This window comes from Trachemys scripta, chromosome 1, assembly GCF_013100865.1.
Source record: "Trachemys scripta elegans isolate TJP31775 chromosome 1, CAS_Tse_1.0, whole genome shotgun sequence".
Lineage (NCBI taxonomy): Eukaryota > Metazoa > Chordata > Testudines > Emydidae > Trachemys > Trachemys scripta.
Window position 1 is genome coordinate 203771179 of NC_048298.1, and position 18006 is coordinate 203789184.

General features: G+C 37.8%; 1 protein-coding gene across 1 annotated transcript in view; it reads right to left on the reverse strand.

Annotated features, from left to right (window-relative positions):
* IL1RAPL1 (interleukin 1 receptor accessory protein like 1) overlaps positions 1-18006 on the reverse strand; it is a 1127404-nt gene that overhangs the window by 506847 nt on the left and 602551 nt on the right. The window contains exon 3 of the mRNA XM_034754902.1: positions 16047-16326. Coding sequence (XP_034610793.1) covers positions 16047-16326 — 280 coding nt within the window. The remainder of the gene's footprint in view (positions 1-16046; positions 16327-18006) is intronic.

Sequence of the window (18006 nt, forward strand, 5' to 3'; positions counted from 1 at the left end):
TTAAGCTACAGGGTCTTCACAGGCTGGGGGAGCTCCCTCCCCAAACTCCCCTGTGTTGTAAGCAGTGATGGTAGGACACAGCCTATTCCCTCTCATTTCCCCCTTCCCCTTTTGGAAATCACTGTCTGCAATTGGGCATTCTCTCACTGGGAAAGGGGGGAGAGAAGCAAGGCTTGGAGCAGCAGAAAGGACCCTCCTTATGGCAGCATCAAGGAAGCCCTGCAGAAAGGTAGGACTGGCCTACATCGATGCTTTTTTTTGTGGGTAGCGTGAATTAATTGTACCAGGGTTGGGTGAGTAATGGTACTGGAGTAGAGATTGGTGCCTCAATTAATTACACTAGGGTTGACCTGAATTGTCTTGGTGTGTAGGGGCTGAGTTAATTGCAGGGGAAACCAGTGGATGGTCTGAATTAATTTTCCTGGAGGCAACCTTGAGAAATATCTCCCTTCCCTCCCCAGGTCCCTTCACCATCGTGCCTCAGGACAAGCTGAGGCAGGGACATTCTCTTCAGCTTCCCCACCCCATATCCCCAATCAACCTGGCAGAGACCTTTTCTCCAACTTTAATCTCATCTGTAAAAGTGTGCTGCTTTTTCTCATGATTTCATGGAGAGTCACTCGATACTTGTTTTTTTTTTTTTTCAAAACTCTATTTCCTGGAATCAGATAATTCATGAGAATTTCAGTTTTCCCTTCTTTTTTAAAAAAGGAAGTTTCTAACTCTCATGTTTGTGAAGAAACTTTGAAAATGTGAACCTTAAATACTAAAAACCATAAGATAAATAGAAAAGTAAAAATAAATAATTTAAAAAATATATAAATATTAAGCAAATCTCATGAATTTTGGTGGATTTGACTTATGATTTTTGAACACTTGGGGTTGGCAAGAATATATAACACTGATTTAATGCGTTCACACTATTTAGTTATGAAACAACTTTTCAAACATATTTTATCCTTAAAAAAATATAATCTGTCAATTATGCCAAAACATACAACAAAATGCAGGTGTTCTACATTTTGGTTGATTGGCACACAATTGGATGGTTTATGTAACACACTGGCAGGTTGGAAGTCTTGAGGTATGCTTAATGTATGTGCTTAACTTTAAACACAATCAATTGGTCTGCTCATTTGTGTAAAATTAAGTAAGTGTTTTCAGGATCAAGGCCTCATCTGAAACAAGACATAGAAAGTTAACATAAACAATTTGTAAGAGGATGGCAAAATTATGAGTAAAATTATCTCTGAAGGTAATAGAAAATCAAAGTAATTATTTTAAACCTGTGATAATCATTTTACTTCTTTTCTCTCTCTCACTTTTTTTTGTGTTTTTTTTTTGCTTTCTACTTGCACTCAAGAACTTGTCATAATTTACATTTTCATTGCATTGTCTCCCAAATGTGCAGGTGACAACATTTATCCCTCCACCATGTAAATGTCCTGACAGGTAACTTGCAAGCATTTGCTTGTCTCATCATAACTATTCAGAATTTCCCAATCCCAGTCGATGTACAATTCCTGTTTTTTTTTAATAATGACAATCGTACCTAGCTGTTATATAGCACTTGTGATCTATAGTTCTCAGAACACTTTACAAAGGAGGTCTACTATATTCCCATTTTACAGATGGGGAAACTGAGGCACAGGGAGGGACATAACTTGCCCAAGGTCACCCAGCAGGCCAGTGGCTGAGCTAGGAAGTGAACCCAGGTATCCTGAATCCCAGTCCAGTGCCCAGTCCAGCTTTTAGCCACTGGAAAATTTCAAGATTCACCATAAAAGTGAATTTAGAAATGGAAAGGAGTAAGGCATGATGTTACTATTCCAAATATTCTCCAGGTTTACAAAATGGTCAAAACTGAAAATATACTACATAGCAAAATAGTTAGTATAGTTTACTGGTTTAATAATAGAAATATATGTACATGCGTGTAATCTCCTTTAAAAATCCTTGCCTAAATAAAATGACAGAAAATAAAAAGTTAAAGGTGAATTATTACCTTATGCTGCTAATTTTATCTTTTTATTAAAAATTACAAACTGCAGTAAAATTTTCAACTTTAATTTTAAACGTACAAACTTTTATAGTTTGCTACTGCAGTCACATTGTTATTTTCTCATCTGCTTTGCAATATGTAAGCAGCATGTTTGAAATCTCATAACTAACCTTTACTGTGTCAGCCTCATATCAATTCTTGCATAAGATGTTTATCCACCACTTGAATTTGCACATTCTGAAGGTCTCTGTTCAAAAGGTAGGTCTCAGACTGATCATTAAAGAGCAAATCTGGTTGCCCTTATTTTAAAAAGTCTATTAAAGACATCAATACTGTTTTCTATCTGATGTGGGGACATATGATAGGACATCTTTGTTTTGCATTATTTTATATAACATGTGATCCCTTCTCGCCAGATAGATTAATTGCAGTTTACAGTAGATGGAGCTGGTTGAAAAAATGTCAATTAAATGTTTCTCTTATTGAAATGAGTCATTTTGCAACCAAATAAATAAATAAATAAAAAAGTTTTGCAGAAACATATTGGCTTAGATGAAAACTACATCAGGAAGGTTTCTCAGGTCCAACTTGGAATTTTTGGTCAAAATGGGAGAGAGCCCAGTCTTAGCAAGTATGAAAAATCAAGTCACCCTATATGGTCTTGAACCTGCATCTCCTAGACGCCTGCCTTAATCACAGGGCTACTGGCTATTGGAGGGGAAAAGGAAGGCAGGAGAGGGAAGGCATCTGTCCATCTGTCTCTTTCCTGTTTATTAGTGAAAAATCATCAGAAGTCCTTTTTATTCTGTGTTGGAACAAAAAATTCATTCTGGAACTGTAATAATTTTCAGTTAAACAGAATTGTAATTTCCTATCCATCCCTAACAGTTGAGTCTGGAATAGTCCAATACTTCTTTCCTTTAATAAGTGGTCAGCTCCATTTCTTACTAGAAATAAAGTCAGCTACTGTAACTTACAGAGGATACACATTTTTTCTGAAGATTCCAGTTTTACAAGATCAGCCATCACAAACAGACCATATTAGGAAACTGAGCTGAATTTTGTATAAAATAACTTCCCCCATGTCAGTGGGACATGATTTTTTTAATTATTGGAGCAAAGAAGAAATGTGACAATGAATACAAAGGAGGTAAAGCCTGCACTACAAGAAAGAATAATTAAAATCCTAATGTACTAGCAAGAAACTGACGTAATTTGCAGGATAATCTCTATTTTATTCCATTGATTCCCTTAAGAAATTATGATCTCAGTATTAAAATAATTAACAGTAAAAGAAAACTGGTATCAGATAAAGAACTCTTGCAAGAATTTCTTTCTTGGGCCCCTGACTATGGGAATCTGTTTCTTCAACTTCACTAAAACTGGCTCTATAGTGGCTTTTGTCTGGTCACTGTCACTTTAAATTCATCTCTCTCCTCCAATATTACATCCATTCCCAAATCCTGCATATTAATTACTACTGAAAATATTACTTTCTTCTCTACCCCATCCCAATATTTCATTCATTCTTTGGTGATCTTCCACTTCTATCTGCTTCTCAGCTTCCTCTTCTCCAGTTTATTAAGACATTACTGCTAAAATTATCTTCTACCATTACAAAGAACTTATCACTCCCTTATCAAATCTCTTCTGTGATTTTCCTTTTCACACAAAATTTCCATTCTCAAACATCTGCACAACTTAAATCCTGCTTCTATCTCAGTTCTTATTTCCTTCTATTTTTCCTCACTTCGTTCTATCCATCCACACCATCATCCTAACTGCTCTTTTTGTATCTTTGTTTACAGTGTGCCAAACTGCAAGCTCTTTGAGGAAGTCTTTTAATTTGTTTGTATAGTACCCATCACTAGGAGACCCTGACCCTACCTGGGGCCTCGGGACTTGACTGCAATATGCCATAACAACATTAAACTTAAATAATGTAAGCACCTGAACTTGCTCTCTGAGTTAGGTGCCCAATTTGCATGTACATATCAGGCTCTTATTTTTCAAAATTTAGCTTCTAATATTTTGGTAGAAAGGATGGATTTTTAAAGAAATGCCTGACAATATTACATTCAAAAGTAGTATATCGGGAAGAGCCAGTCAATAAGGTAGGCTCCCTGGCATCTACTTTAAAAGTGTAGGATGGTTTTCAGTTAGAAACATTATATTATATAGAACGGCACAGGGAACTAAAAGATTACCTTCTGAAGAGACAAACATTAAGAAATCTCAGTTAATACTAACTTCTACAAAAGAGAAACAAATAAAAATTATATAGTAACTTTAACATTTGTGTAAGCTACTTTAAACAAAATTAACATAAACAAGATCAGAAAATAAAACATACGTATAAGTAATAAATGTTGAAAATCATTTAGGTGAAATATTTATAATTCTGTATGTATCTAATTAGCTGGGGAAAAATCCTTCTCAGAGTCAAGTGGAGATATTTAGAAATCAGTACTAACATTAAAAGAATGCCAGGTATTGTGGCATTGTAAATCTCACTTGTAAAAGCTTTTATGTTACTTATGATGATTTAGGAATGGTGTCTGAAGTTTATGAAAAAATGAATCCTATTTCTTTTAGACTCAACTTTCCTCCCACCCCAAAAGCAGAGGTGTCTTTGCCCTCCTTGTATTTTATTCAATATTTCTGACAATGGAAATTACAACACCTATATGTATATATGTACAATGTGATTGTCAGGAACCAGTGCACAGAGAGGTTGCTATCCAAGAAGTCTTCACGGGGGAGTGGACTAAGACATTACAGGATTTGAACTGCTCCCTAAATGATAATTTAAAAGAATTCTTCCCTGAAAGTGGTGAGTTTTGGTTTGGTCTGTTTTTTTTTAGTATATAATTGTTGTGTTATTTTGGCTTAAAATTACAGGGTTTTTTTAGATAAATGAATTGTACATGTCAGTAATATTGTAAACTTCATATGTATATCCTTAAATTACAACAGTATATGAAGATACATCACAAGCATAATTTAGCTCTTCGCAGTAATTGCAAGTGAATACTAGGACTGTAATTACTTAAGTTAGTTAAGTTGAAATAGCCTTCATTGGGTATGTCATTCATGACAGCCTCTTCCAAAAGTTAATAGTAAGCCAGAGAAGAGCAATGCTGATAATCTTTAAAATGAATATGAAGATTCAAATCCAGCCACTGGATAAATCTGATGTTATATAAACTAATGATGGTTATGTCTACACTACAATAAAAGACGCACAGCATAGCCACAGCTGGCCTGGGTCAGCTGACTCAGCCTCGCGGGCTTGGGCTGCAAGGCTATAGAACTACAGTATAGACCTTTGGGACCCCATGAGTGGTGAGAGTCGAGCTGGTCTCAGAGTTCAGGCTCCAGCCTGATCCTAAAGTCTACCCTGCTATTGTGAGCCTTTCAGCCAGAGCCTGGTGAACCCAAGTCAGCTGACCCAGGCTCTGAGACACGGAGCTGTGGGGTTTTATCTCAATGTAGACATACCCAATGAAACTTTGCTATGAGTTAAAGAAATAGGATTACCTTTTCATAAATTGATGGTAGTCTCAATTTGTTGTTCATATCATGGCTAGGGAAAGAATGAATAAGAGGCTAATACACATTCATTTATACCATTTTCATTTCTACTATTTGGAGTTGTTTTTAAAAACAAAATGTTGTTGACAAAGTCAATATATTTCTTTATTTAAAATACCCTTGTGTGGAGCACAAGTAGAATCAATTTCTACAATTAAACTAAGCGGCAGAGAAGTTACATTATTTCTTTTATGCAACTATATCGTAGAATTCCCATATTCTAGTCTTTATAAAAGCAAAAAAGTTTCAACTAAGTTATGTACTGCAGGGGTTAAAAGTGTAGCTAGATAGCAATGAAAATTACCTTACGTTGTGAAAAGTCAGAAGCACCTTCATGTTAACACATCGGCAGAATATCAGTGACTATATTATAGAGCATAGGAAGACCCTGATCCTGAGGCCACTGCCCTTACTGATATGTCATAGCAGGATTAATGCAACTCAGATGTGTATTGCTCAATGGCTGGAATTTGAATGCTAGACAAATTCAGACTGAAAATAAGGAGCAAAATGTTAACAGTAAAGGTAGTTAACCATTTGAAACAATTTACCAAGGATTGTGGTGGATTCTCCATCACTGACAATATTTAAATCCAGATGGGACATTTTTCTAAAAGATATGTTGTAGTTCAAACAGGAATTAATTAATGGAAATTCTACGGCCTCTAAGGTCAGACGAGATGATCACTAGGGTCCTTTCTGGCTTTATAATATATGAATAATTAATAATCTACCTTTTTACCACGCATCTACAGTCTTGAATTTTTAAGTTCTTCCTATTGTGGATCTGCCCCAAAATAAAAATTGCACTTGGTGGTTACCAAAAAGCTTCAAGTTTAGGTTATGATAAGTACACAAATCTGGATGTCTGTTCTAACTGTTTAGGCCTCTAGACCTGGCAAAAGTGGGCTGAAAATTTCATGAGAATAAGATCACTTCTCACATCCTGTTTTCATTCAGAAGTAGAACCTCCCCTTATCTGAATATTTCAGAACCCCCAAAATGTTAGGTTTAAATTTGATCCTGGTAATGGTTGAAGATTCAAGATTGTGGGACAAGTTGGTTAATTTGTCTGAATCTATTTGCCCATCCCAACTAGAAACGTATTTATCTGGGCAGTTGTTATTCCCAATCTGAACCTGAAATTCAAAATTGAATCTGAACCTTCAAAGCAACTCAAATTATTATACAAACTATAGGGTTATACCTAGTTGATTGTTGGGTATGCATTAACTCAGGTGAAGGCAGGTCACAAATATTCTTATTAATTGACACATTTGTAAACTGCTTCAGTGTCTTTACGATGCATTAGGTCAACCTTAAAAAGGCTCTTGCTGGCAATTACTTCATGGAGCTATTTTGCTTAGCCTTATCATAACCAAGTCTGTCTTGTATACCTGAACAAGAATTGCAATGTTTGACATGTATGCTACATAAGAATGGCCCTACTGTATTAGACCAAAGGTCCATCTAGCCCAGTATCCTCTCTTCCGACAGTGGCCAGTGCCCCAGAGGGAATGAACAAAACAGGTAATCATCAAGTGATCCACCCCTGTCGTTCATTCCCAGCTTCTGTCAAACAGAGGCTAGGACTCCATTCCTGCCCATCCTGGCTAATAGCCATGGATGGACCTATCCTTCATGAATTTATGATTGGTGTTGGTGTTGGTCCTGCTTTGAGCAGGGGATTGGACTAGATGACCTCCTGAGGTCTCTTCCAACTCTAATATTCTATGATTCTATGATCTAATTCTTTTTTGAACCCTGTTATGGTTTTGGCCTTCACAACCACCTCTGGCAAGGAGTTCAACAAGTTGAATGTGCATTGTGTGAAGAAATACTTCCTTTATTTTGTTTTAAACCTGCTGCCTATTAATTTCATTTGGTGACCCCTAGTTCTTGTGTTATGAGAAGTAGTAAACAACACTTCCTTATCTACTTTCTCTACATCAGTCATGATTTTATAGACCTCAATCATATCTCCCCTTAGCCGTCTCTTTTCCAATATGAAAACTCCGTCTTATTCATCTTTCCTCATATATAAGCCATTCCATACCCCTAATAATTTTTGTTGCCCTTTTCTAAACCTTTTCCAATTCCAATATATCTTTTTTGAGATGGGGTGCCCACATCTGCACACAGTATTCAAGATGTGGGCATACCATGGATTTATAGAGAGGCAACATGATATTTTCTGTCCTATTAACTATCCCTTTCTTAATTATTCCCAGCATTCTGTTTGCTTTTTTGACTGCTGCTGCACTTTGAGTTGATGTTTTCAGAGAACTATCCACAATAACTCCAAGATCTTTTTTGAGTTGTAACAGCTAATGTAGACCTCATCACTTTATATGTATAATTGGGATTATGCTTTCCAATGTGCATTACTTTGCATTTATCAACATTACATTTCATGGGCCATTTTAGTCTTTAAGGTGCCACAGGACTCTTTGTTGCTTTTTACAGATCCAGACTAACACGGCTACCCCTCTGATACCATAGGCCATTTTGTTGCCCAGTCACCCGGTTTTGAGAGATCCTTTTGTAGCTCTTCACAGTCTGCCTGGGTCTTAACTATCTTTAGTAATTTTGTATCATCTGCAAATTTTGCCACTTCACTGTTTACCCCTTTTTCCAGATAATTTATGAATATGTTGAATAGGACTGGTCCCAGAACAGACCCCTGGGGGACACCACTATTTACCTCTCTCCATTCTGAAAACTGACCATTTATACCTACCTTTTGTTTCCTATCTTTTAATCAGTTACCAATCCATGAGAGCACCTTCCCTCTTATCCCATGGCAGCTTACTTTGCGTAAGAGCCTTCGGTGAGGCACCTTGTCAAAGGCTTTCTGAAAATCTAAGTACACTATATCCACTAAAAGAACAGGAGTACTTGTGGCACCTTAGAGACTAACAAATTTATTAGAGCATAAGCTTTTGTGGACTACAGCCCACTTCTTCGGATGCATATAGCCTATATCCACTGGATCCCCTTGGTCCACATGCTTGTTGACCCCCTCAAAAAATTATAGTAGATTGCTGAGGTATGATTTCCCTTTACTAAAACCATGTTGACTCTTCCTCAATAAATTATGTTCACCTATATGTCTGACAATATTCTTTATTATAGTTTTGCCCAGTTTGCCCGCTACTGAAGTCAGGCTTACAGGCCTGTAATTGCTGGGATCACCTTTGGAGCCCTTTTTAAAAATTGGTGTCACATTAGCTATCCTCCAGTCATCTGGTACAGAAGCTGATTTAAATGATAGGTTACAGACTACAGTTAGTAGTTCTGCAATTTTACATTTGAGTTTGTTCAGAACTCTTGGGTGAATACCATCTGGTCTTCGTGACTTATTGCTGTTTAATTTATCAATTTGTTCCAAAACCTCCTGTAATGACACCTCAATCTGGGACAGTTCCTCAGATCTTTCACCTAAAAACAATGGCTCTCCCTCACATCCTCAGCTGTTAAGACCGATGCAAAGAATTCATGTAGTTTCTCTGCAATGGCCTTATCATCCTTGAGTGCTCCTTTAGCACCTCGATCATCCAGTGGCCCCACTGGTTGTTTAGCAGGCTTCCTGCTTCTGATGTACTTAAAAAAAATTTCTATTACTTTTTGAGACTTTGGCTAACTGTTCCTCAAATTATTTTTGGGCCTTCCTAATTGCATTTTTACACTTCATTTGCCAGTGTTTATGCTCCTTTCTATTTTCCTCACTAGGATTTAACTTCCACTTTTTAAAGGATGCGTTTTTGCCTCTCACTGCTTCTTTAACTTTGTTGTTTAGCCACGGTGGCTCTTTTTTTGGTTCTCTTACTATGTATTTTAATTTGATGTATACATTTAAGCTGAGCCTCTATTATGGTGTCTTTAAAAAGTTTCCACACAGCTTGCAGAGATTTCACTTTTGGCACTGTACCCTTTAAATTCTGTTTAACTAACCTCCTCATTTTTGTGTAGTTCCCCTTTCTGAAATTAAATGCTATAGTCTTAGGCCATTGTGGTGTTTTTCCTGCCACAGGGATATTAAATTTTATTATATTATGATCACTATTACCAAGTGGTCCAGCTATATTCACCTCTTCTACCAGATCCTGTGCTCCACTTAGGACTAAATCAAGAATTGCCTCTCTTCTGGTGGGCTCCAGGACCAACTGCTCCACAAAGCAGTCATTTAAGGTGTCAAGAAACTTTCTCTCTGTATCCCGTCCTGAGGTGACATGTACCCAGTCAATATGAGGATAATTGAAATCCCCCATTATTATTGAGATTTTTTATTTTAATAGCCTCTCTAATCTCCATGGGCATTTCACAGTCACTATCACCATCCTGGTCAGGTGGTCAGTAATATATCAGGTGGTTGGTAATATCCAGGAGGTGTTTATTTAAACAAGCCACAAAAATTCTTTTTCTCAAATGTTCACAATTGTCCAAGAAAATAATATCTTTGAGCACAGCAACAGCAACAAAAAAAAAACAAATTAGTTAAGAAAGCTTTCTTTAACATAACTAGGGCCATACAATAAAACAGAGGGACTCTAGTAGTACACGTGGTTTAGATTCCAAAGCTCAAATGCTCAGGATTTATGAGATGCTATAAAAATTATAAGATATTTGCATAATAGGATACTGAGGCCTGGCCTATACTACAGAGTTAGGTTGACATAAGGTAGCTTACGTCAACCTAACTCTGTCAGTGTATACATTACAATGATGCCCTGGCCGATGTAAGTTAACCACGACATCAACTTAAAAACTCCACCTCACTGAGAGGCATAGCACTTAGGTCAATATAGTTAGGGCAACACAATGTCCGTGTAGACACTGCATTACTTACATCGCCAGTTGGCTGTCAGATATAGATTAAATCTCAGGAAAAACTTAGCTGTAAGAACAGTAGGACAATGGAACAGACTGCCTAGGGAGGTTGTGGAAGCTCCTTCACTGGAGATTTTCAAAAGGAGGCTGGATAGCCATCTGTCTTGGATGGTTTAGACACAAATCCTGCATCTTGGCAGGGGGTTAGACTCGATGACCTTTGTGGTCCCTTCTAACCTTATGGTTCTATGATTCTATGATTATGACCAGGGCAGCATTTTTGGTGTAATTTTTTTCAACTTTCAAGATCAGCAGGCTAGTACCTGGGTCCTGTAGGGACTCTACTGGAAGGGTGTGGAACTGTGGAATATACATTGGCAGGGGCAAGCAGTTATATTAAAACTTGAGAAAGTCAAAGATGGATCAAGGAGGCTTTGGCATAACCATTATCCTACGGGAGGGTGGCAAGCCTGGCCTTAGCCCAGGGGAGGCTTTGAGAGCATACATGGCAATAAGACTGGGAAGGGATGGGCCCCTCTTTATGCAGTGACGGGAGTCCCCTCAGAACATATCCGTTTGTTATGGTGTTGAGACAGGGACTGACGAGGCTGAGATTTCCAGCCCATGAATTTGGTTCCCATGCATTCAGGTTTGGGAAGATAACAGCAGTGACACAGCCAGGTATGGGAGCTGGGGCAATTCAAGCAATTGGGTGTTGGCATTTGAAAGCATATAGAATGTATGCGAGACCCCAGTGGAGAGTCAGCATAATTTTTTTGTTGTGTTCTTATTCCAGATGTGGGAAGATGGGCCATGCAGATGGTGGTGTGGATCTGTGGGCACAGTATTGTTCACTGGGTGCGTAAGCGGACATTCAGGTTGCCTGAGGGTTCACAGCTGGGGCTCAGTGATGATGCAATCCTGAGCTGGCACAGAACAAGGGGCATGTTACAGGACCAGTTGATGTCACTTTTGTACACTGTGGGGGATCATCAGTAGGCACCATATATAATAGTGGTGTACCTTGGAGAAAATGATTTAGAGATTTGTAAAGGGGTAGCCTTAATGCTCAGAGTTAAGAGGGACTTGAGGCAGATCCTGGAACTTTTTCCAGGAGTAAAAACTGTGTGGTGAAACGTCCTTCAATGCAGGGTGTGGCAGAGAGCTGTGAAGCCCCCTCCCACCCACAGTTTGATAAAACTAGGCGTTATATCAGTAGGGACATGGCCAAATTCATGGGGATCATAAGGGAGGTTGGTAATTTTGCATCCTGACATAGCATATGGGGCAACAGAATTATTCAGAGGTAATGGAATTCACCTGTCGGACTTGGGCACAGACACATTTTTGGTTATTATAGGGGGCAGTGAGAGATGTCTGGGAACCCTGCTGGGTATGTGGGGGAGGCAATCAAGCTAACTGCTGGTGCCTCCTTGTGGTGAACGTCCAGTGCAGGTACTCTGAAGGGAGGGGATACAGAGATCACATGGATGGTTTGGTAAAGTATTTAAAGAAGGTGTTTGTTAAAGAAGCAGAATAGGGAGATGTTCAGGGCACCTATGACTGGCACGGCAGGGAGCCAAACACCCCCTCCTCTATAGCCCACCTTACTCCTCATAGACCAAGATAGAAGGGGCGGGGGGCTGACGGAAGTCCCCAAATAGATATTGAAATGATTATGGAGTTACCTGCACTGTACTCTTTAATCTGCAGGGTTCTTCCAGACATCTAATAATTAAACCATACCCAGTGTCTCCTGTGCTCCTTCTGGTATAGCCAGACAACAAGGAAAATAATGTAAAAGGGTATCATAGTCACAAGTTGTTGCAAGAAGAGGGATGCAGAGTTTGAGAAGAGAATACTGACTATTGATTGCTATCACAGAAATAATATAAGTTGTAATTCAAGCACAAACTCTTACAAGTACGTACACAGCATAATGACAATGTACAAAGTTCTTGTCTGTCTACACAAAAGACTATTTTTTCTTAGCAGCTGTACATTAATGAGTCATCGGGCAGTAATAATGAACAAAAAGTTGATCATCTAGAGAGACAGACTTGATCCTGGAACTGAAAAGGCAAGGTTTTTTTTTATAAAAAATCTGAGAATTCTTTAGAAATATATTCATTCAACAATAGTGCAATCTAGGAAACACAATAGATAACAGCGTGATGGAATATCCACTGTAAACCTTTATTTTCTACAGCTTTCAACTTCCTCAGGGTTGCAACGCAGAATACAGGTCACAGCACATGAAAGTACTTTTGTATATAAGATAAAATTTGTTTACTTTTTTTACATGTATAAGGCTGCTACAAAATAATGGGTGGTATGCATCATTACTCTATAGGTCTAGCAGTCTTTTCAATGCTACTAATGTGATAGTGATCAAAGAAGATAGCCACAGGGACAGCAAGCCTTCTCCTCCACTTCCAGCCCAATCTGGTGACCTCTCCATCTTGCCTCCAGGAAGCATTAACTTGGTGGAAGGTATCTATAGCCTGCATGTTTGAAGCAGATTAATTGAATATAGCAAAAAGGTGTTGCAAAATGTTGATGATGCTGTGCATGTTTCTTATGGCTGGCAGCATTTACTGAAGGGCAAAGGTGAGGGCTAGAATGGGAAGTTGGAGAGGATTGATGTTGCAAGCATAGGAGAGAGGAGTGAGAGGATGTGGGTGTGTGCATGCACACACGCACACAAGCACCAATCTTTAGCTCCTGAAGTGAAGGGAAGGGAAGGGAGTCAGACTGGCAAAGAACTGTCCTCAACAAAGTGGGAAGAGGTATTCCACTTGGGATCAGATTATTCGCTTCTGCTAGCACATCCTTTTGGGAGGCTGCCCAAACCATGTATCTAAACATTTATATATAGTACTTCACTTATCACTATATCTATATACTCACAATTCAGTATCCCAGTTGCTCTATTTTTTCTGCAAGCTGAGAAATTTCTTTTCGTCACTGTTTACATAAGGATCAGGGGTACAGAAATGGGATAGGATACCAGCAGAGGAGAGGAGAGCAGTTGCAAAGGGCAAAGCAAATGGTAAACCCCGGGCCACTCCACCCCTTCTTCCTATGTCTGGGATTTGAAGAAAGCTGTATGTAGTTTTTCTAAAGCTCACCTTCCTTACTTGCCTATTTATCTGTTCTTCATGCTCTGATAGCCCCTACGTGAATTTCTGATGGCCCAGGGACTTGTCAACCATCCATTTCTGTTCTTTACTTCTGTTGCTCTTAACAACAAGAGGCAACCTCCTTCCAGAGGTCATGAGAAAATTCTTTTCAGTGATTCCCTCCCTTCCTCCCCAACAATTTAGCTCCTCTTCTACTCTGTGATAGGACTTTATTTACTAATGGATCATTGAGCCTTTGTCCCCCAAGACATATGGCAAGTAGAGGACCACAAATGTCAGAGCAAGAATGGATGTGGTAAGAGGGAAACTCTTAAGACTATTTGTGACATGCAGTTGGGAGTAGGAGCCTACTAACACGATTTATGTGATTCAAGTACTGCCAAAGCAATATATCGGATACAGAGAGAGGACAAGCTGCATTCCGACTTACATATTAGTTCTCATGGAGGAGTAAGTGTGCAAGGAATTTGAAGTCAAAGTCAAGATCTCTTCCTGAGTTATGAATACTCCTTAAATAAGAACTCATTTGCTATTGTCAGAAATGTGATTTCTCTACCACCGTCATTTTTGAGCTTTAGAACTCAAAGAGTTGGGTTATTTGCTTTAAACTTTTCAAAAAGTTTCATTTGTAGCACAGTGTTTTTCCTTGCTCCATACAGTACTCAAAACAGTGCAAGTAGTCACACTATGGTCATGAGTGTATCACTATGCGTCCCCTTTGCCTTAACTGAGCTGCTCAGTACAGCCCTAAAGTAAGCTTAGCATCATTGTGGAATTGTTTTAGAGACCCTTTGAACAAGAACAAAGAATCTTAAAACACACACACACACACACACACACACACACACATCATTACTGCATATTACAATGTCTTTCTTGGCAAAAATTACATACAAGCCTACATATGCCTCTCCAGATTCTACAGCTCACTCTGCCTCCTGGCACCACCTACAAGACAGCAGCGCAGAATGTTCTAGTAGTTTCAGTGGTGATGACAGTAACAGAGCTGTCATGATGGTGCGGTTTTTCCTAGCTATTTCAACAGTGATAGCTTAGGAAGAGCTGCTAGAACCTTAGTGAATTTTTCTGCACTGCTTTACCTCAAAATCTCAGATATTTTTTATAAACTTATGTTGTTAAGACCATTAGTTCATAACGTGAGAATTTAGGAGAGGAGGCATTCACTTAGTAATTCACTGTTTTGTGTTTTATTGTTTTGCCTCACATTATATTCTCTAATAAGGTCACTGAAGTACTGTATATATTAACTTTTGGGGTCCAACTTCACAAACTCTTATTGTTGGGTATAGAGCATATTATCATAATAAGGCCCACTGATTTTAAATGCTAATAGGCTTTATACCTGACAAAAGATTTCAGGATTTGGGCAAAAAGGTCATATTTATCTGCCCTCTATCCACGCACACAGAACTCATGTTGATATCCAGCAGAGTTTGTGGGTGTTTCAAGAGTAGCATTTCTTTCCAAGTAAATTATATGAAGTTCTTAACCATCATAAATAAAATCTGTTTAAAAAAGTGCATTAATACAGGCTACCAGGATACAAAAATAATAGTTTTCTAGGAGTTTTAATGTTTATCACATACAGTGGCTCATGATAAAAAACAAGCATTTACCTATAATTACCACTGTGCTTCCCCTCTGCAAGTAGGGTTTTTTTATTTGCATCATTTTAATTTATCTGTAAAATTAATTCTATATTGAAAAGATAAGTGGGTGGCCAGATGGTCTCTATTTTCTCTGTGGGCTGGAAACAATACATCAATATGACCTATCAGAAATGCAGAAAGAAGTGGAACATTCATCTCCAAAATAAGAAATAGAACTACACTTGATTTTGTGATAATGGGGTTTAATACTATACGGTGCTGGGTACCTTTGGAAGGTACCGAGCATCCTAAGCTCCCAATCCAGGACTGAGCCAGTGACAGTTATAGAAGGGTGCATATACTGTAAACTTTTTAATGAGTTTGCTTTGATTGCATTTAAACCCATTTTTAATTCACTTTATGAAAATATTCTAGTTAATTAGTTATTAGCAAAACATTTTGCAAAAATCAGTCTGTACAAAGGTAATATTGGAGAAAACGTGTAGAAAATAAATTCTGAATTTGTAAACAAATAATCACACTAGAAACTTCATTCTCATAGTTATGCACATCCAAGAGGGAACTGTAACATGACTGATATGTCCAATAAAAACTAATCAATATACTTCACATTTTGAATATAAATCTACAAGCTAAAATTATAAATTATACAGCAAATAATTCTGAATATTGAGTACTTTCAAGAAAAACCTAAGTTACTCATGAAACATTCACAATCAGGGGGAAAAAAGACCAAAATCACTGAAAACATTATGTGCTGTGGATGGTAGCATAAAGGTTCAGTATTAGGAGCAATAATTCTACTGTGTTTCACTGTATTCAAGCATAATTTTTTTTTAAAAGTACCTTATAACACACGCGTAAAGACCGCTGTCTTGCACCACTGTTGGCCGAAACCAAATAGAATCCTCTTCTTTACTCATTCTAGTTCCATCAAAAGCTATAGGTTCCTCAAAATCTCCAGGTCCAGAGCTTTTGTACCACATCAAACTAAGGCCAGCACTTTGTGCTAGAGAGTAATTTGCTCTGATATAGCCATAAAATAATGCACATTTTATACGAACAGGCTCTCCCACTAGAACTTGATACTTCTTGTAATCCACCGACCAGTCAGTGCATCCATCAGCTAAAAGAAAAGAAAGAGAGAAATAAATGTGTGTGTATATACAGACTGTATATCTAAACTGTATATGTAAACAGAGCCTTCAGCCAACTAAATACAGTAGCAGCCTAATAGCAGAGCTGCAGTTTAAAGTTACACGGGTTACAGCTGAGGTAAAAACACTCTATCTTACACCATTCCCACTGAAACATCTAGCAGCACTATTAATTGTTAAGTACATGCAAAACTTGCCTTTTTTTTTTCTTTTTTGCTATTAACACCATTTTTTCTACTGTGTAGAAAAGAGTTATCAGATGAACTTAAGGTAAATCTTGATAATTCCTATGATTATATGCAATTATTATTTTTCTCTACTGTGTAACTTTAAAGTGAATTATTATAAAATATTGGAATTAAATTAGTGTAACAGGGTGGCCACCTGCCACAGAAGGTGTCATAATCAGTGAATTGCATTAATCAAATTCCTTCAAGGTAACAATGTAAATGAAAGAAGGGAATTATTCAGTCTCAGATGATGTTAGGACAAGGAGCAGTGGCTTGAAGCTAAGAAAGGAAAAGTTTAAGTTAGATCTTATGAAAAAAAAGTTCTTAACAGTATTGGTGATTGTGCAGCAGGACAGAGTATTAGGAAAAAATGATTCAAGGCATCCTCACTTGATAAATGAAGGAACAGGTTACTAGGAAAATCTGAGCTTTCAGTGCTACAAAATGCTGGGGATGAGATAGCATGTCCTGTGTTTGGTATTTTACTGTTCCTGCTACCAGTAATTCTGTACTTCAGTTTTCATAAAATGCTAAGCACAGACTAAATTCTCAGTCAAGGTTAACGCTATCCAATCATAACTGCAACATAGAGGAACAAAGTAACTCTTCAGGACAGGATCTATCAATTAGACTTGCTCAAAAAAGAGGGGGTTTTGGTTTGTTTTTATTTTCTTGGGAAATGTTGACTTTCTACCAAAAAAACCTCTCAAACTTTATAAAAAATCGTATTCCAATAAAAAAATCAAAAACTTTCAAGGTGAACAGACACTTGCAAATAACTGCAACAGAGGGTCCTGTGGCACCTTTAAGACTAACAGAAGTATTGGGAGCATAAGCTTTTGTGGGTAAGAACCTCACTTCTTCAGATGCAAGTACATCTGAAGAAGTGAGGTTCTTACCCACGAAGCTTATGCTCCCAATACTTCTGTTAGTCTTAAAGGTGCCACAGGACTCTCTGTTGCTTTTTACAGATTCAGACTAACACGGCTACCCCTCTGATACTTGCAAATAACTGTGTACTCAAAAACCCAATTTTTGTCACAAAAACCTTTTGTCAGAAAATGTACAACTAGTCTTACTATCTATTGCTATGTAGTTGTACAATGCCAGATTCTTTTTTTTTTTTTAATTGGGGAGAAAAGCCTTTTAAAAAAAATCATTTTTAAGAGTCCACAGATAATATAATATACATATTTTTTATAAATGTAAAGGAGTATATATTACATATAGTCAAATGTTATGATGACATGAATATATAAAGTATGACATAGTAGTATAACTGCTGCCCAACATTGTCAATACAGTACAGGACAATATTAGAATCAAGGTGTGTAAGGAATGGCCATCCATATAGTGAAATATTCCATATTGTTTGTGGATTAATTAGTTTCCTTATTTAATTTTGGGGGAGGCCAGAGG